Genomic DNA, 20,958 nt, shown 5'->3' on the forward strand with positions numbered 1-20,958 from the left:
GTGTAGACATAGTGCTTCAGTGTTAAAGGGCAGGTCGGTGCCCAGAGCAGTGGGTGAATATTTTGGGAACTCTGTGTGTTCTAGGGACACAAGACAAATATTCCCGCAGGTCTCCCACAGCCAGTGACACTGCTTAGAGTAGAGTGTAATGTGCAGCCAGAGACCGAGAACTGGGCTGAAATGGAGAACTGTGTCCCGCACAGAGCTGGGGTTCAGCAAATTCCTCAATGCTTTCCTGAATGGAGGCCTGTCCCTGACCCCGATCCTGGTAGAAGCCTCGTGGTCCGGCCCCCATCTGGCCATGTGAGAGGATGGAAGCAGCATCACTCCCTGGCTACGTCTACACCCATTTTCCGGAAATGCTTTTAACGGAAAAGTTTTCCATTATAAGCATTTTCGGAAAAAGCGTGTCTACATTGGCAGGATGCTTTTCTGGAAAAGAACTATTTGCAGAAAAGTATCCATGGCCAAGACCCACTTTTGCCCACTTTTCATCTTTTGCCCACGAAAGCTTGTGCTCCAATAAATCAGTTAGTCTATAAGGTGCCACAGGATTTCTCCTTATTAGCCCATTTTCTGCAAGCATGGCTTTTGGACCTCCCTCTCTGGTCTATCAATTTGGTTTTGGTCATTGTGATTGTATTAAAATGAAATGAGTACACTAGTAGGAAACTGTTTTATTTCACTAACTACACATTTTCAGTTTTCATTTTTAAATAATTTTAAACAGTAAAAAAAAAATTAGAAAGTGCAAATGTGTAAAAGCCAACAAAAAAAGGGGGCAGCCAAAAAAAGTTTTGCTTGGGGTGGCAAGAAACCTAGAGCTGGCTCTGGCACAAACTGGCCCCACAATCGCTATTCCCGTCTCTGCACTCACAGGTCCGATTGGAAACTCTTTGGGTGGGAGGGCCGCACGGGGGAGCAGCTCAAACATGCCAAGGGGCGGGCCAGGGTTAGAACAGGAGCCCTGCAAGGCAGCGGTGGTGTGGCAGTGACATCACAAGGGACTTTTGCAGCGCCTCACCTGATTGGTTAAAGGAAGCTTGTCAGACAGTGACCTGCCATGTCAGTGGCCCATTGGGCCTTTGGGATCCCACAAACAAGAGACTTTATGATCACATATGTGGGCTCAAGGAGGAGATTTCACCTTCGCTAACTAAGTGGTTTAAGGCAGTTGTGTGTGTCACAGGAGGGAGCTGTCACTGATCTGACTGTAACCGTCCCATGAGCATTTCTAGGATATATTTGAGTTTCTTTTCTTGCTGTAGGGATGTAAAGGGGACACGCCTTTAAGGTTCCTCACTAGGGCAGCTGGCAGCGGTCAGGCCTCCACATCCCACCACGGGGCACCTCCTGGTGCTGCGTTGGCCTCAGGCAAATCCCAAAAGCTCTGGTTGTGCTGCTCCCCACCCCCTCCCTGTGCCACAATGAGAAGGGGCGACTCGCGCCCCTCAGAGCCGGGTCTCTGGCCCAGCTGGCGCGAGGTTAGAGGCACAAGGGCTGGCGCCCTGGAACTAAATGCTCTGCCTAGAGATCCCCAGAGTCCCGGTGCTCATGTGAGCTGAAGCGCGGGGGCAGCCCTCCCTGGAAATGCCCTTGCTCCCAGTCTGGAGAGGTTGCTAGCTCGGTGGGGTCTCTGGCTCCCAATCAGCGCCGGGGCTGGAGCAGGGAGAAGGGATTTAAACCCCCTGCTCACAGGTACAAACTGCCCTTAAGACCGCAATGAGGCAGCACGTGACCAGGCTGGGCTCTCCCGCCCAATGGTGCCCCCACCAGCCCTGCGGCGTGTGAACCTGAAGGTTTATTACCAAGGGGGAAAAGACCAAGCAGGGGGCCGTTCCATGGTGTGTCACGTGCCTCCAGAGACTCCAACATCCATCAGATTCCAGGCCGTGCACCAGGCCTGTGCTGTTCTCGTGCAGCTGGCCGGGCGCTGCTGCTCCTGACCCGCAGCCCGGTGTCTTCTTGGGCCGGTCACGGGCAGCCTGCTGGGTTGGCTCTCGGCACAGAGCCGGCCAAAGGCACAGAGCACTCGACTGACCCCTGCACCTGTCTCTGAGCTCAGTCTCCCCAGCTCTTTTCATTTAGAGTAGCCACAAGTTCATGTCCCCTGCAGCCCGTTGGTACGTCCCTGGGGTATCAGCCATTGGTTCGATATATAATGGAGCAAGGGTTTGGAAAAGGTCCCTGAGTCCCCGTTGCTCCCAGGGCTGTGACTCTGCAAGCGCATGACAAGAAGCTCCCAGACACGAGTGGAAATAAAACCTTCTGTTTGGTTGGCTTTGACTCTGGCCCTACCCCCGCCCATGCTGCAGCTATTCCATTTTCAACTAAGCAACCCAATGGGCCAGTATCTTGGAACCCTAAACTGAATACTGCACACAGATGTGGTCGCCTCATCACAAAAAAGATCTATTGGCATTGGAAAAGGTAAAGAAAAGGGCAAAAAAAATGAGGCAGGGTTTGGAACGGGTCCCATATGAGAAGATATTAAAAAGACTTGGATTTTTCATCTTAGAAAAGAGGAGACTAAGGGGAATACACTAGAGGTCTATAAAATCATGACTGGTGTGGAAAAAGCGAATAAGGAAAAGTTATTTACTTATTCCCAAAGTATTAGAACTAGGGGTCAAATGAAATTAATAGTCAGCAGGACTAAAAGGAAGAAAAGGAAGTTTTTCTTCATTTAGCACACAGTCAATCTCTGGAACTCCTTGCTAGAGGATGTGGTCAAGGCTAGGACTTCAACAGGGTTCAAAAAAGAGCTAGATAGGTTCTTGGAGGTTAGGTCCATGAATGGCTATTAGCCAGGATGTGTAGGAATGGTGTCCCTAGCCTCTGTTTGTCTGGAAATGGGTGAAAGGAGTGGGATCAGTGAGGATTACCTCTTGTGTACCCTCCCTCTGGGGCATCTGGTATTGGCCACTGTTGGCAGACAGGATACTGGGCTAGATGGATATTTGGTCTGACTCAGTGTGGATGTTCTTATGTTCTTAATTCCCTGCAAGTTTTGCACAGGGCCTCCTGGACCTCTCTGTTTCTCAGGGCGTAGATGAGTGGATTGACCAGGGGCGTCAGGACGGTGTAGGAGACCGAAAGAACTTTCTTGAAGTCGCTCAGGAGGTCGGTGGTCGGGAACATGTAGACAATCAGGAGAGCTCCATAGTAAATGCTCACCACAATGAGGTGGGAAGAGCAGGTGGAAAAGGCCTTTTGCCTCCCGGTGGTGGAGTGGATGTTGAGGATGGTGCTGAGGATGCAGATGTAGGACGTCAAGGTGAGCAGGAAGGGGACCAGTAAGAAAATCAAGCTGACTGCGATTGCCAACATGTCCATCAGCAGAGGGTCATTGCAGGAGAGTTTTACAAGGGGAATCAAGTCACAAAGGAAATGGTCGATACCGTTGGGGCCACAGAAGTTTAACAGGGATATTGACACTGTGGTTATACTACAGCCAAGCAAGCCACCTATCCACGATCCTCCGGCAAGCTGGAGGCAAGACCTGCTACTCATCCGAGCTGTGTAATGCAGTGGTTTGCAGATGGCTAGATACCGGTCATAGGACATCCCCAGTAGGAGGAGGCATTCTGAGCCTGCCAGAGCACCAAAGAAATAATATTGTGTGAGACACCCAGTGAAGGAAATTGTCCAGTCCCCAGTCAGGAGCCCGGCCAGCAGCTGGGGCAGAAGGGTGGAGCTGTAGCAGATCTCCAAGCAGGACAAGTTGCCCAGGAAGAAGTACATGGGGGTGTGGAGGTGTCGATCAGCCACAACCAACACCACAACAAGGATGTTCCCGGCCATGGTCACCAGGTAGATCACGAGGAAGAGCAAGAAGAGAGGAACCTGCAGACCAGGAAGATCCCCAAATCCCAGGAGGATGAATTCTGTGACAGACGTTTGGTTTCCTTGTCCCTGGCTTGCCATGGGGTGTGTCTGAGGAACAGAAAGAGGGTCACTGTGAGCAATAACTAACATTCATTGCAAACATGGCAGCTTTGTCTTCATCGCCTCCTTCTACTGGTCCTCCACAGCAGCATAGTAGGGAATGGAGTCTGGGGACGGGAATTACCATCACTTGGCCTCAGGGACAGGTTCGATATCTGAGCCGAGCGCAGGTGAAAAATCCAGTGTCTCTGCACCCTGGGGAGGGTCTCGAGAGATGGCGCTGGGCACTCAAACCCTGGGGTGCTGGGCTGAGACAGGGGGTACAGACACCCTGACAGATGTGACAGATGCTGGTCCAGACAGTCAGTCCCGTCACTAGCTGCTGGCTAAGAGCCAATCATGGGAGGGGCCGTTCCACTGGGGAGCTGGGCCAGGAGGGAATATTTGACATGGAGCTTTAGCAGAGAAACCAACCAAGCAAGTGGGCCTGGGACTTGTAAGGGCCGGGTGAGGAGCTTCCCTTTGGCCTGGCCCCTGGTTCTCCTCCTTTAGATGGAAAGCAGCAGGGCACATGTAGGGGAGCCTGTATGGCCCTTCCTTGAGCAGAGCAACAATGTCTCCAGTGCCAGGCCTCATCCGGTCCTTGGATCTCTAACAAAGCAGAGCCGAGGTCTGACTCAAGTCTGGTGCATGCACAGACACGTTCAAATAAGGCCAAAAAGTGGCGAGCGTGGGGAGAGAGTCAGGACAGCGAGACCAGGGCAATTAACAACCTGGTTCTAGTACATACAATTTTTGATAAGAAAAATTCCAGAACCAGCCAAAAAACTATTAATTAAGCACTTTTGCAATATTTTGACACAGCAAAATGTTTCCTAAATATTGGCATAATAGGTATCGTACACGATATGCAGTTGAGGGGTAGATATGACTAGAACCACCAAGTCTCGCTTTGCTATAAATTGGGCTTAGTAAGAAGCATCAATGGGAGGAAATAAGCAGGATGGACCCACAGGTCTTGCTTTGGATGTAACTAGAAATAATGGACCCCTCACCATGCCTGCTGTTCAAAGGGACCACTACCTCCTGCCTGGTTCTGTAGGTGGTATATGGATGAAGTGTAAGCGAACTAGGCTTAATTATTGTATTATAATAATCTTCTATTACTTACTTTTTTATCGCTTTGGGCTGTATTGTTTTAGAATTTAGAGTACTGAAGGGTTAAAGTGCACAGTCATTGGTTTTAAGGCTGTAAAACTTAAACAACTGCATTAATTGCTTAGAGCTTGCAATAAATAAGAAAGTGCTTTAATCTCCCTGGGCTGCTGTGCTGGTTTCTCTTGGATCTAAAATAAATGGAACCACAGGACAAAAGGATCATTAACAAGGCCGTGAATACCATGATGCCACAGTATAAATCCATGGTACGGCTCCACCTTGAATATTGCAAGCAGGTGTGGTTGTCCTGTCCCAAAAAATCTCTATTAAATATGGAAAAGTTCCCGAGCGGGTACTAAAACATGAGGGGCTAGGAAAGAGTTTCAATGAGGGGAGAAGAAAAACATCGAAATTGTGCGGTTATGGATGGTCAGTGAAATCATGAATGATCATCTACTGCGGGGGGGGGGGGGGGCAGTAAAACCGGGCTGTTTCACCAGGGTTAGCCCCTGCTGGGCTGCTGCTACCATATTTACCTGCACCTCCCCTGGTCCTGGTGATCGCAGCTCGCAGTGGCCAATGGACGCAGTGTTCCCTGTACCTGAAGAGGTGCAGGTAAATATGGTGGGGCCGGAGCCTACAGGGGTTAACCCCCAGAGACCGAACCCAGCCACAGGCCAGTATTTGCCCACCTCTGCCCCAGGAACACGTCCAGCCTTGATTTAAATCTCAGCAGAGCAGGAGAATCCCCCACAGGACTGGGCGGGCTATTCGGATGGCTCACTCCCCTCACTATCCAAACTGGGAACCTTTGCTGCAGTCTCTGTTGTTCTAGCTTCCACTTCCAGCCATTTCATCGCGTGACATTTCGGTCTGCTGGACCCAGCTCTGTGTTCCCCGGGTAGGTACCTACAGGCCAGGATCAAATTACCCAGCCAGCTTCTCCTTGCTGAGAGGAGCGTATGGAGACTGTTACTGCAAGAAACTGCCCAGAGCTTCAGCCACTCTTGTGGCTCATTTCTGAACACGCCTTAATTTCTCAGTAGCTTTTTTCAGATGGGCACCGCAAAACGGGACGTGGGATTTCTGCATGTGCCAAATCCAGGGGAGAAAGGACACCTCTTCTCCTAGTAACTATTCCCCTGATTTAACAGCCAAGACAGCACTCAGCCTGTTAGGTCACAGGGTGACCCCCCACCTGCTGGGTGTGGTTCATTGTCCCATGTAGTGGCACCGACACCACCTACTGTGAGTGAGAGAGAATGAGCTCGCTCTACAGCCTCAGCGGGGACCCAGCTGTTGTTTTGCTCAAGCAGTAGCGGTTCTGAACCTTTTTCGGTCCACACACCCCTTGGTCTCAGCTAAACACATCACCTATCCCGCTGGGTGATAATATTTTTTATAACTAAATTCAATACATTACCTATACTTGAACATACGTGAACATCACGTACCCCCTGACAGGGCTTCATGCAACCTTTGGGAGTCCATGGACCCCAGGTTCAGAACCCCTGCCGCATGCCCAGGTTCAGTTCTGCCTGTTAGAGGCTCATGTTCTGCTGGTTTTTCACCAGGATCCTGGAGATTTTTTTTTCAAACCCACTTTTCCTTAAGACTCATCCTAGAACATCTCACACAAAACACTTTCAAATGCCCCATTGCCGCTCATGTGCTTTACACGGAACAATATTTTTCAGCATTTGAAGGCTGGCAAACCTTTCCATGAAAATATATTCAGAATCCCACCATGGTAGATGTAAAGAATAAAATATTTTATCAGTGACAACAAGAAACCTGTGTAATACAACCACTATGTGTGACCTCAGAAACTTTGAAGCTTTTAATGATCCCAAATTTATTCTAAAAGATGTACTTTCATTGTATTAGGAAAATACAATGTGTAAAAATATCAGTACCCTACAGCTACCCCTCTTGGATTGCCTTTCATTTTTTCTGCCCCCAGATTAGTTGCCAAATAAAGATCGAATCTGCTCTCAGCATCACATAAACCATACCACTGTATGGTAATTTCACAACTCAACCCACAACTTGGATTTTAAATCGAGGATGTCTTCAGGAAAGACATCCAGACTCAATGTAAAGAGTTCATGTGACGGCATATTTACCACCTCTCTCATCCCAACCTGAACCCTAACCCAATTGGTAACAGCTCTCACTCTTTAAAACATGCACCTTACCTCTTGTTTCAGTGTGTCTAACTTGAGGTTCCGCGAAGTCTTACATAGTTCTGTTTGGATTGAACTTCACTGCTACATTTTTTCCTCCACCTTTCTGTATTCCTTGCCAGATTCTTTTTCTATATCTCTTTCATTGAGCAACAACATCAACACAGCAACCAAAGTGCTACTTACGTGTGCCTTCTAGTGACAGACTCAATGAACTCAATCCACTCCGTGTCCCACAGAGACATTTCAGAAATGTCTTGGTTGCTCGTTCGTAGCACCTACATCAGGAGTAAATTGGCTCTTCTAACAGAGACATTCAAAAATGCCGCACTGAATGGTGGTTGAAACAAGACAAATTCACACTAGACATAAGATGCACGTTTTAACATGAAGATAATTAACAATTTACAGAGGATTGTGATAGATTCCTCGTAATGGACTGCTTTTAAATTAAAAGTGGATTTTTTTCTAAAAGTTCTGCTGTAGGAGTTTTTTTCCAGTGAAGTGTTACACAGGATTTCAGCCTAGAGATCAAAACGGTCCCTTCTTGTCCATGAAATTGTGAGCCATGGAACATCAAAGCGTAGGAATAGGTCTGCATAGTTATACAGATCTCACCTTTTCAGACTGGCTGTGATTCAGATGCTGTAATCACAAATTAAGTAAATGCCTCTCTTATTTTCCAAATTACTCTCTGTCAGTCTTCGTTGCTCTACCTATCATGTTGCCTCTGCCCATCTTGGAAATAAACTTTGCCTGCATCCGTTCTATAAATACGTTTTTTAAAGTGGGATGATTTCATCTGGGCTCTGCCAATACCAGTGGGAAATTACAAATGGAAAAAGTTTCCTAGGACTTGTTCAGCTATGTAAACAAATTGAACAGAAAAATGGTCATCTTCTTTATGGATCACATTTTCAAAAAAAACTAAAGAAGTTAGGTACAAACCTCCCATGGAATTCAGATGCTCAAATCCCATAGGAATCTTTGGAAATCCCACTCTGTAATTTGATTAATTTTTTTTAAATTTCTCACTTTTTTATTTTCTTAAATTATTTTTTCCCCATCAACGTTTGGAAGGCTGTTCTGAAAACACACTGGAAAATATTTCCCTTCAACATTCACCAATTCGTTATCCATTTTGCAAGCACTTCTATGGATTGCATTCTTAAACACACAAACTGGAGGAGTTGGAGCAAATGAGTGTGTGTCAGGGTACCTGTGTGAATGAAGGTGTTCAGTGACCTTGAAAGTGAAAAAAATATTTGAGGTTGAAAAAAAATTAATTTACCTTTGTGAAAGCAAAAGTAAAAAAAAACCCTCCCAAAACTCTTCTTAGATCAGTTTCACCCCTGAAATGCATTGCTTCAAATTTTACTGTTTTGAGAAACAACGATCAGTTTCACACATACTGAATAGGAAATGACCCAAAAGTAATGGACCACGAGCCAAATATGAGCCAGCAGTGTGACATGGCAAACATGATTCTGTGATGGATGAACATGAGTGTTGTGAGCAAGACACAAAGTCATTCTTCCGCTCTGCACTGCACTGAGACAAATTGTTCTCCTTGGCCTCTGATGATAGGACAAGAAGCAATAAGCTTAAACTGCAGCAAGGAAGGTTTAGGTTGGACATTAGTAAAAATGTCTTAATTGTCAGGTTGGTTAAACCCTGGAATAAGTTGCCTAGGGAGGCTGTGGAATCCCCATCTCTGGAGATATTTAAGAGCAGGTTAGATAGACACGTGTCAGGGACTGTCTAGAACGTACTTTGTCCTGCTGTGAGGGCAGGGGACTGGATTCGATGACCTCTCGAGGTCCCTTCCAGTGCTAGAGTTCTATGAAGAAGGGGTTGGTGCAGGACAGTGGAGCAGCCTGGGACAATATGCAATATGCAAACTGGTGTTTAATTAGGAACTGAACTATTTTCCGCATGGGGAGAAGGGAAAGAGACAATTAGCCAAGGCACATGGAATGCAAGTGCCTCTATGCAAGTCCCACTGGGCATTGTTAGCTCCAAAGCTCAGGAGACAAAACCAGTCAGCAGGGGAAAGGCTGGCGCTGGGCAGTCATGAAAAGTGTGAAGACATCAGAGGATACAAGCTTCAGGACACGCTGAGTGGGGTCCCAGTGGGCCAGGCTGGGATTGCTCTGCTGGGGCAAATGGCAAAGAAGGGGGCAGACAGTCCCCCAGACTGTCAGTCTGATATTTAGATTGTTCGAACTGGGGAGCGAAAAGCTTCTGCAGGACTTTGCTGGTACCCAGGAGCCAGAAACACAGTTCCCTTAAATCAGTGCTGACCAACCAGTCCATGGGGATCTACCAGTAGATCCTGGAGCCTCTGGCAGGGGATCCCGACTGGTTTGGCCAGGAAGCTCTCAAGTGCTGGCACTAACATTGCTCTTCCACCCACTGTCGTGCTGCTCCTGCCCTCTGCCTTGGAGCGCTCCCTTGGGAGCCTCCTGCTTGCTGGGCAGGGTGTGGGAGGGGGAAGAGGAAAGGAGCTGATGTCAGGGTGTCCCTCCTCCCCCCTCTCTGTGTGGGTTCAGGAGAAGGGGATGGCGGGAGCTTGGCAATGCAAATCTCTGCCACGCTCACAGTCTGTGTGTCTCTGTCATTTCTCTCTCTCTCACACACACACACAGACACTGCCCTTCCCTCTCGTCTCTGGTCCCATCATGTTTAGGGGGGGAGGGGAGAGGGGAGAGGGGAGAGGGGAGGTTACCACTTTCACTGCTTGCAAGGTGGGTTAGTTTGGGTTTGACTGGGCTGTGCAGACATCACTTTCATTTCTCTGGGTTGTTTAAATGTGATTCTTGGAGCAGTGAGCTCTAAAATGCCAAACCTGCCACGTCTGGAGTCATTATCCCCGTGGTAACTGCTGCTCCTGGGTGTGGCTGGCATGTCCCTGCAGCCCCTGCGAGGCAGAGCAGGGGGTGTCCACATGCCGTCCTTGCCTGCAGACACCGCACCTGCCCCTCCCATTGACCAATACCAGGGAACTGTCTGTAGATGAGGGGCAGCACATCAAACCGTGAGGCCACTGCAGTACGTAGCAGCTGCTCTCAGGAGCACTGTGGGGCCAGGGTGGGTGAAGATCAAGCTCCAGGCCCTGTGCTCTCTGTGTGAATGCTCCAGCCCTTGCACAGCCCAGCACCCCTCCATAACGTCAGGGGGTCCCTTATCCTGCCTCCTAGAGCAGGGGCCAGCTGGTGAGGGCTCCCCAGCCGCTCCCAGGCTGTGTCTACACTTGCACCAAACACACCCTCACTGCCATGTGCTTTTGTGCAAGAGCATCCATGGCGTGTGTGTGCTCTCAGGGCGTCCTTAGGATCCATGGTGCCCTAGGTGGGATTGTTAAACTGGTGCCCCTAGGCCTGACTTGCTCTTCCACCCCCTTCCCTCAGACTGTGCTGCAGGCAGAGCATTCGGCTCTCTCTAGGACCCAGCCCTGCTGTTACATGCCCCACTGCTTCCCGTCATAGGCATGCGCAGCACATCTCATTAGGCTGTGCACCCAGAGAATGTTTTACATGTTCTCTTTGACCCCCATTAGCCAGGCCCCTGACCCCTGTTAACCACGCCCCTGGCCCCATTAGCCTCTGCAGGCAACACTCTGGGGGCAAGATGGACACGTGACCAAAAGTAACTGCTGCTCCTGGACGTGGCTGGCATGTCCCTGCAGCCCCTGAGAGGCAGAGCAGGGAGTCGCCACACGCTGTCCTTGCCTGCGGACTCCGCTCCTGCAGCTCCCATTGATCAATACCAGGGAGCTGTGGCATCAGTGTCTGTAGCCGAGGGGCAGCACCTCAAACCACGGAGCCACTGCTGTAATTGCCAGCTGCTGTGAGGAGGGCCGTGGGACCAGGGCAGGCGCGAGTCTGACCTGGCTCTGCTGCTCCATCCCTGGGCCAGCTGTCCCCAGCCATTCCCAGACTATGTCTACACTGGTGGGTTCTTGCACAAGAACACGTCCACACTGCCATGTGCTTTTGAGGACGAACATCCTTGGCAGTGTGGATGCTCACTTGTGCAAGAAAACTCTCGTGGCCATTTTAGCCATAGGGATTTCTCACGCAAGAAACCACTGCCACACGTCCACACAGCCCTCTTGCACAAGAGCTCCTACACTTGTTAGAACAGAATGTAGCTCTTGCGCAAGAAGCCCTCTCTCCCCACACTTTAAGCTATGTCTAAACTGGTGGGTTCTTTCAAAAGAAGAGCCGTTCTTCTGCAGAGTGTCCACACTGCCCACCCACTGTTGTGCAAGAAGATTTACACTACGGCTTAGGAAAAGATGACCTCTTGCACAAGAGCTATGCTCTTTTCTTACAAGTGTAAGTTTTCTTGTGCAAGAAGGCAGTGTGGTTGCACAGCAGGGGTTTTCTTGCACAAGAAAGCCCTATGGCTATAATGGCCTTTCAGAGCTTTCTTCTGCAAGGGTATGTCTACACTAGCCTCCTAGTTTGAACTAGGAAGGCTAATGTAGGCATTCGAAGTTGCAAATGAAGCCCGGGATTTAAATATCCCAGGCTTGATTTGCATCTTCCCATCTGGTCGTCATTTTTCAATCCCCCTAGTCCGAATTAACTACCCACGATTACACACGGCAGTGAAACATTAACTTGAACTAAGTCCTTAGTTCAAGTTAACTGTTACACTTCGTGGAATGAGGTCATCCATGTCTAGTCCCTGACAATAGAGGCTAGAGACAACATCCCTGCCTATTCTGTATAATAGCCAATGATGGACCAATCCTCCATGAATTTATGTAGCTCTTTTTTTCAACCCTGTTAAAGTCCTGAGCTTCACACCATCCTCTGGCAAGGAGTTCCACAAGTTGACTGTGCCTTGCATGCAGAAAAAACTTCTCTTTGCTTGTTTTAAACCTGCTGCCTATTAATGTCATTTGATAGCCCCTAGTTCAAGTGCAAAAAATTCTTTGGGAGTTAGTTCCCTGGCGTACAGCCCAGTGGCCAATACCAGGGTGATGGAACAGGAGCTGCAGACTTGGTGTGGTGGATCCAGCTTCCCTGCAAGAGGCTTTGTCAGAGCTGGGCGAACAGGGCCAGGTCCACAAGTTTCTCTTCTCACTTCTTAGGCAGACTCCTGACCGCAGGCCTCGCTTGGGTGTGGTGCTGAGGTGTGGCAGGAAAAACTCCCCTTTCCTACAGATCATGGGAAGCGAGTTTCATTCCTCAGCCCGGGACAATTAACCATTCAGCTGCCGAGTTGCCACTTGACTTCAAAGTGACTCATGGACACTGACACTGTCACAGCCAAGTCCTACCCGGTCACAGCCCCTTGGGGGTCTTGGAACCAAGAGCACAGAGCAGGGACAGAAACCGCCTGGGGACATCACTGACCTCCAGTGAGGTGCAGGGACCCCAGAGCAGCACAGTCACTAGCGAGCAACCAGCCTGCCTGTCAAAGCGCTGCTGTGTCGAACGTGGCTCCATTCGCCACCTCTGGTGACGGGCTCTAATGACCATTTATACCCCGTTCTAATCTGCCTTTAGTGGCTGAATGTGGGTGATGTAGCCCAGAAGTTTCCTGTCCCTTCCCAGCTCAGTATCAGCGTCTGTGAGGACATTTTCACACACACTTCAGTGAATCTCGAAAGGAGTCGGTTGAATTTCAGCGAGGCCGAGACTGCTCAGCCCTAGAGATGAAGCCCCTTTGAAAATGAGATCCAGGCTCCCCAGTCATTTAGATGTTCATTAAAATGACACCTGAACTGACCTGTTACAGACGCTGACAGGACAGGGACCTGGCTGTTCCTTTCCAAGGGCAGCAGGAGGTTTGTTTCCAGACGGGGCAAGCTCAGCGAACCATGCTGAGATTGTCAAACCTGCTTAAGGGAATCGGATGAGAACTTTGTGCCTAAACCACTTAGGCAGCTCTGACAAACTCAGCCACGCAGCGTGTTCCTGGGATCCGTGTGTTATTTCTTGAGAGCCAGCGCAGCCCTCGCCCGCCACAGAGGGATTTGCTTTAGGGTTCAAACTTTCTCCGCTCTCTGGGACTTCGCCTTTGAGACTAGAAGTTTGCACCTGCCGGTATCATCCAGAAACAGACCAAACACCAACCTCCCTCGCCGGTGACGTTCCCCGCGGTACTGGTACCTGGGGAGGCGGCCCCTGCCCGCACCAGGCTATACAGCTCAGCGGAGAAGATTTTCCACAATTGGGGCAGGGCTGACGCATGGGGCGCGTCACCCAGAGAGGGCGAAGGAGCCTCGGTCGCTGCTCTGGGCTCTGATGTTCCATTGACCGGGCCGGGGCTCAGGCGAACGCGCCGGGCAGAGCAGATGGGCGGAGGAACCTGCCTCTGGTCCTGAGACTCTGCGTGCGGAGGTGGGAGCCGGGATCCCGTTGCTGCCCGACCTGCCTTGGAGGTAAATCAGCCGTTTCCTCCCGGCTCCCTGGCGCTCCAGGGTTGTGAAGCAACGTGGGTTTGGTAGGACACTAGCGGAGGCGGGGTGGATGGGGCTATGGGCGCTGGTCTCTAACAGTTCCCCGCCCCCAAAGGCGAGGATTTCAGATCACCAAAGAGCTTTCAGCTCACAATTTCCCTCGCTCCCATCACCCTGGTATCTGGGCTCCGCACTCTCTGGAACGTGTCTCTCCTGTCCCATCCCCCTGAGGTGCTACGAGACCAGTTTGGCAGATGGGCACACGGCGTGTAGAGGGACCGATCTCTGGAGGAGTTTGGGCAGCTACTGGTGTGAAATCAATGGGTGCATGGTATCTCCCCCACTCTGGCATTGAGCCCCATTCTGAGACAGTGATGGAGCCTTGCTAATGGGTCCAGTGAATCCTAGAGAGAGCTGGGAGCAAAGCTGGGACGGGATTCATAGAATCACAGAAGACTATAAATGAAAGGGACCTAGAGAGGTCATCGAATCCAGTCCCTTGCCCTCATGGCAGGACCCAGTACCGTCTAGACCACCCCTGAGAGACATTTATCTAACCTGCTCTTAAAGAACCCCAAAGATGGAGATTCCACAACCTCCCTAGGCAAGATACTGCAGTGTTTAAGCACCTTGATAGTTAGGGAGTTTTTCCTAATGTCCAACCTAAACCTCCCTTGTCCAGTTTAAGCCTGTTCTTCTTGTCCTATCCTCACAGACCAAGGAGAAAAAATTTTCTCCCTCCTCCCTGTGAAATCCTTTTAGATAGCTGAAAACTGCTCTCATGACCCCTCTCAGTCTTCACCTTTCCAAGCTAAAGAAGCCCAATTCTTTCAGTCTTCCCTCATAGCTCATGTTCTCTAGACCTTTCATCATTCTTGTTGCTCTTCTCTTGACCCTCTCCAATTTCTTCACATCTTTCTTGAAATGTGGTGCCCAGAACTGGACACAATTCTCCAACTGAGGCCTCACCAGCGCAGAGTAGAGCGGAAGAATGATCTCTCGTGTCTTGCTTGCAACACTCCTGTTAATGACTCCCAGAATCATGTTTGCTTTTTCTGCAACAGCATCACACTGTTGACTCATATTTAGCTTGTGGTCCACTATGACCCCTACATGGCTTTTTGCAGGCCTCCTTCCTAGACTGTTGTTTCCCATTCTGAATCTGTGAAATGGATTATTTCATCCCAAGTGGAATACATTTCATTTGTCCTTATTAAACTTCATCCTATTTACCTCAGACCATTTCTCCAGTTCATCCAAATCATTTTCAATTATGACCCTATCCTCCAAAGCAGTTGCAACCCCTCCCAGTTTCATAGCATCCGGCGGGGAGGTAAAACACTGACAAGAGAAATGCCAGCCCCTGACCCACGCAGCCTTCCTCCTTGCTCCTCCCAAAGGGGACCAAAGGGGTGGGACACAGACCCTGACTCACCCCCCCCCCCCAATGGAACATGATTTCTAGGAGGTGCCATCGGGGTGTGCACGGTGGGTGTCTCTGTGTCTGTGGAGGAGAAGGGTGGAGTGGGAAGGGGGTTGGTAATGGGGGAATGGGGCACTGGAAATAGGGGAATGAGGAACAGAGACCCAGGCAGGGCTCTGCATGATTGGAGCCTGGGTACAGAGCAGAGGGACAGGGGAGCCCATTGGTGTGTGTGGCTGGGGGTTACAAGAAGGGGTCTGTTGGGTGAATAGCTGTAGTTGGGGAGAGGGAAACTGTTGGCCCACAGAGATGCACCCGACAGGTGGGCCTGGCGTGGGAATCCACCTGCTTGGACACTGGCCCCAAAACAAGTCTCACTATCTGCACTTCAGACTGTGCCCTGCTGCTTTCTGCCTAAAGGGGCAGAACCAGGGTGAAGGGAAGCCCCTCACACCAGCCCTTATGGGTCCCAGGACCGCTTGCTTGGTTTATTTCTCTGCTGGAGCGTCCTGTGAAATATCCCCTCCTGGCTGATCTCCCCAGTGGAACGGCCCCTCCCTCATTCAGCTTTTAGCCACCAGGCAGTGATGGGAGTGACTGCCTGATCTGGAGTCTGGCACATCTGTCAGGGTGTCTGTATGCCCTGTCTGAGCCCAAGGCCACAGGATTTGAGTGCCTGGTGCCAGCTTTCAAGACGCTCCACAGGGTGCAGAGACATGGTCTGTTTCACCTGGGCTCTGCTCAGAAATCGAGAGACGGCGATTCCCTTCCCCACCCTCCATTCCCCACTTGGCTGCTGTGCCAGGGCTGGCAGCAGGAGGCAATGAAGACAAGGCTGCCATAGTACAATGAATGTTAGTTACTGCTCACAGTGTCCCTCTTTGTGCCCCACAGACACACCCAATGGCAAGCCAGGGACAAGGGAACCAAACATCCATCACAGAATTTATCCTCCTGGGATTCAGGGAGCTTCCTGGCCTGCAGGTTCCTCTCTTCCTGCTCTTTATCATGATCTACCTGATGACCATGGCCGGGAACATCCTTATCCTGGCGCTGGTTGTGGCCCATCGGCACCTCCACACCCCAATGTACTTCTTTCTGGGCAACTTGTCGTGTTTGGAGATCGGCTACAGCTCCACCATCCTGCCTTGGCTTCTGGCCGGGCTCCTGACTGGGGACTGGACAATTTCCTTCACTGGGTGTCTCACACAATATTACTTCTTCGGTGCTCTGCTGGCCACAGAATGCCTCCTCCTATCAGTGATGTCCTACGACAGGTATCTAGCCATATGCAACCCGCTGCACTACACAGCCCAGATGAGTGGCAGGTCTTGTCTCCAGCTTGCCGGGGGATCATGGACAGGTGGATTCCTTGCTTGTAGTATAAGCACAGTGTCAATAACCCAGTTAACCTTCTGTGGCCCCAACAGTATCGACCATTTCTTTTGTGACTTTATTCCCCTTGTAAAACTCTCCTGCAATGACCCTCTGCTGATGGACACGTTGGCGTTCACAAGCTGCTTGATTTTAATACTGGTCCCCTTCCTGCTCACCTCGGTGTCCTACATTTGCATCATCAGCACCATCCTCAGAATCCCCTCCAGCACCGGGAGGCAAAAGGCCTTTTCCACCTGCTCCTCCCACCTCATCGTGGTGAGTGTTTACTATGGAGCGCTCCTGATTGTCTACATGTTCCCAACCACCGACCTCCCGAGCAATTTCAAGAAAGTTCTTTCAGTCTCCTACACCATCCTGACGCCCCTGGTCAACCCACTCATCTACGCCCTGAGAAACAGGGAGGTCCAGGAGGCCCTGTGCAAAACTTGCAGGAAATTAAGGTTTCCAAGATATTGGCCCATTGGGTTGCTTAGGTGACAATGGAATAGCTGCAGCATGGGTGGGGTTAGGGCCAGTATCAAAGCCGACCAAATAGAAGGTTTTATTTCCACTCCCATCTGTGACCTTCTTGCCCTGCACTTGTAGAGTCACAGTCTAGTGAGCAACGGGGGTGCAGGGACCTTTTCCAAACCCTTGCTCCGTTATAGTTAGGACCAATGGCCAATGCTACTGGGGAAGTACCAGCAGGCTGCAAGGGACATGAACTGGTGGCTCTGTGAAATGAAAAGAGCTGGAGAGATTGAGCCCAGAGAGAGGTGCAGGTGTCGGTCGCATGCTCTGTGCCTTGGGCCAGCTCTGCAACGAGAGCCAACCCAGCAGGGAGCATGTGACTGGTCCAATAAGACACTGACCAGGGGTAGCCAACCCGTTTGAGACGAAGAGCCACAATAGCAGTGGAGACAGTGTGAAGAGCGGGAACAAAGTTGTTGAGAAAAAAAACAAACCACCACCACGCGGCGGGGGGGGGGGGGGGGGGGGGAATAGATGTTGGTACTTCCATCCCAGGGCACGGCTTCTCTCTCTTTTTTTTTGGTTAACAACTTTTCCCCGGGGTCTTTTTTGGGGAGAACGGGGGGGGGGGGGGAGAATGGAGCTCAACGACTTTGTGCTGGCCTTTCATGCTGTCGCCACTGCTATTGTACCTCACAAAAAATACAGTGGGAAGGGGTGAGAGGTGCCAGCTCTGGGAGGGAATCTGGATGCAGGAGGAAGTAGAGAAGAGGATGCTGGCTCAAGGGGTCCCAGGCTGCACAGTTTTGGTGTCAGGGGGAGGGTTGGGGTTGTGTGGGTAGGGTAAACTGAGGCAGCCCTAAATGTGCTAGTAGGCCTCTAAACAGCATAACTCCATTTTAGGATTAAGGCCTGGGAACACCACAGTCAGGATAAGAGCTGCAGACTGTGGAACGACCCTGGGCACCATAGCAACCACGTTATAAAACACTCGAACAGGGTCTCAGTTGGTAACGTGACACATTTTGCTTGAGATAAAATTTGCTTAAACTGTCTTGCTTCACTCCTAGATAATAAGCCTGAGAACCAAGCGCTGCACCAACTCAAGGCCATACCCGCCTGCTATAGCAACATCATCATCTATGCAGACTAAAATGTTATTACTGTTTTGCTGACATGTTTTGGTATTTAAACAATAACCACCCGTATATTAATTAATAAGTTGTTACTTTGCAATGGACGGAGATATTATGTCATCTTTAGTAGTTCTATTGGCTTATGTGCTCATTTCGTCTTGCTGCTAGACCTAGCAAATCATTTCTCCTCCGTCCACCTGCTAACTATATAACCTATTGTATTGTGTTAATTAACCAGTGTTCACCAGGGTAACCCCTGCGTGTCACTCCATCAGCTGGTGAATAATAAATCCTCCGCTTGTTTTCACCTGCATCCAGAGTGTCCTGGATTATTTCTAGCAGTGTGCAAGCTGCAGGCTTGTAGCAGTGAAGGTGCAGGAGTTTGGGCTGGGGTACATGAGGGGATCAGGGCAGGGAGGCTGGGCAGGGACGGATGAGGGTTTTGTGGGGCCCAGGACGGCACAATTTTGCGCCCCCCCCCCCTTTTGGAGAAAAAACAGAAAAAAGGCATCACATGTGCAAATTGAAGGCTATTTGCATATTAAATGTGAATTGAGTAAATTTGATATAAACTTAAATTTACTTGGATAATTTTTGTTTTAATGATATTATAATTCATTCTTAAACACAATTCTGCATTAATAATTAAACATTTTCATTTGTATTTAAATCTATTCTAGCTGTCTAGCTCTTTTGGCAGCACATTCTTCAATTATGTCAGTAAAGTCCATTTCTTTACACAGGTCTTTTTCAATCGATATAATCGAAAGATCTACAATACGCTCCTGGCTCGCAGTAGAGTCTCTTTGGCTGCCCATGGCTGGTATTTGCCAGGCAGTGTTGGGTGTTGGCAGCCAGGCAGCATTGGGACTTACGGGGGCCAGATGGAGTGTGGGTGTTGAGGCCTGGGGGGGGCAGGGGGCGTATGGGTGTTGCGGTTTGGGGGGCAGGCAGCATTGGGTGTTGGGGGGGAGGCAGTATGTGGCTGTTGGGACTTGGGGGGCCAGGCAGCATTAGGTGTTGGGATTTGGGGGGAATAGGCAGTGTGTGGGTGTTGGGACTTGAGGGGGCAGGCCGTGTGTGGGCACTTGGATTGGGGGGCAGGCAGGGTGTCGCTACATGGAGGATGGCGCACAGATGGGCCATAGGGAGGACCAGTGGGCAGGGGTGTCTGACGCATCAGACAGGCCAAAATGACCATTTCAGCCTATTGAACAGCTCCTGGCTGGGCGGGGGCAGCTGGCAACTTCCCCTGCTCCCGGGGGGGGGGGGGGGGGAGGAGGTGGCGCTGTCTGTGGAGCTGGGTTGCGGTGCACCCATGAGTGGGGGGGAGGTGGGGACTGGTGACAGGAGACGGGGATATTTCCTTTGTTTAAAAAATGAATTTTAGAGGCAAAATATGTTTGGATACATGTTTGTTGTGTGTCCTTCACATTTAAGGTAGCTTTATATCATACAAAATTAAATGCTGGTTTTGTTTATTTTAAATAGAATTTCCCTCCAGACAGAAGTAGATGCAAATCATATGTTTTAAAAAAAGTAGGCACCACTTAGCAAATAATAAATGAGGTAAAACAGGAAATATTAGGAAAATATTTTAAAAGTATAATTTAAATGATTAATTACTCATTTAAACCTAGGGTTTCTGCTTGCCAGTTTAAATCATGATTAAAATTAGAGATTAAAATCAAAGCTATTTAAATCAATCCACCCTGCTTCAGAGGCTGTTTTGTCCGTCCCTGAAGGAAAAAGCACCGGGCTGCTCTCATGGAATAGGTCCTAGGCTAGTGGGGTTTTGTTGTGTGGTGCCTGTCTTGTTCTGGACAGTTGAGCTGGGGAGTTGAAACAAAAGTTCTCTTAATCCCTTTGAACTGTTTCATTGTAGAGTGAGGCTGATTCTTGTCCATGGACACCAAGAGTCGGACAGTTTATGTGTTGGGGATGGAGTCTGAGTGATTATAAGACTTCTAATAAAATCCCTTTGCAGAGTGCGGAGTGGGACTCGGCCTCCAGCACTAGGTGATGTGAGTAGTTGCCTGCTTTGGAAGTCTGTAACTGACTTGCTGTGGATGAACCTGCCACAGCTCCCATTGTCCTCACGTGGGGAGTCCCTGGTGCTCTCCTAGGAGATGAAAATGCCCCGGGGTTTGGGCTCCCCCTCTGAAGCGTGTGCCCCACCCTCTAGGAAGCTGCACAAGCTGCATTTGTGTGTGCACCCTCCCCGGACAAAAAAAGGGGGGGGGCAAAAAATTTTTGCTTGAGGTGGCAGAAAACCTAGAGGTGGCCCTGATGCTAAGCAGGGTGCTTTCGGAATCAGGTCTTTATCCCATGCCTCGCCTTGCCCACCAGCCCCGCCCAGAACGATTCCAATGCCCCCCCTTCCCTAGAACCCCCAGCCTGAGGACCGCCCCATTGGCCTGCGGGCGGCGCTGGGCTAAGTGACGTCATAAAGGACTCGGGCGGGGCTTTTTCTCTCCTGGGAAACTGTGGGATTGCGGGAAGGGACAATTCCTTTCTGACACCTGCAGAGACGGCTCATGGGGCTAGGAGAGGCCGGGCGGAGAGTCCAGCCTGCCGGGTGAACTCCGGCAAGTCATTTCTCCGAGCCTCAGTTTCCCCTTCTGTAGGACGGGGCGGGGCATGTCGGGAAAGTGCTGTGGCACCCACTGACGCAAAGATACATTTATGAATAAACAACAGCAACGCTGGCAACTCCCCGGGTCGTTCTCTCAGTCACCTGTAGGGAAGATGCCCCAGGGATGAGTCTCCAGTGCGGTTGTTTTAGACACATTTGCGGGGGGAGGGAGAATTAATTTAGTCTTTACAGATGGAAGTAATGACGAGCCAGCTACGAGCAGACGAAAAATTCAGAAATGCGCGTTTCGAAACCCGGGTTCCCAA

At 50.1% G+C, this 20,958-nt stretch overlaps 1 protein-coding gene across 1 annotated transcript; it reads left to right on the top strand.

Annotated features, from left to right (window-relative positions):
- Window positions 1-15,976: 15,976 nt before the first annotated feature.
- Window positions 15,977-16,948, top strand: LOC142821115 (olfactory receptor 10A4-like). Its single transcript, XM_075911918.1, has one exon. It carries the CDS (start codon window positions 15,977-15,979, stop codon window positions 16,946-16,948), a length of 972 nt encoding a protein of 323 aa, XP_075768033.1.
- The last annotated feature ends 4,010 nt before the right edge of the window (window positions 16,949-20,958 follow it).

Source organism: Pelodiscus sinensis, chromosome 30 (assembly GCF_049634645.1).
Source record: "Pelodiscus sinensis isolate JC-2024 chromosome 30, ASM4963464v1, whole genome shotgun sequence".
Taxonomy (NCBI): domain Eukaryota; kingdom Metazoa; phylum Chordata; order Testudines; family Trionychidae; genus Pelodiscus; species Pelodiscus sinensis.

Bases quoted from the DNA above. Each gene is read 5' to 3' on its own strand.
- LOC142821115 (XM_075911918.1), top strand. From the start codon at position 15,977: ATGGCAAGCCAGGGACAAGGGAACCAAACATCCATCACAGAATTTATC.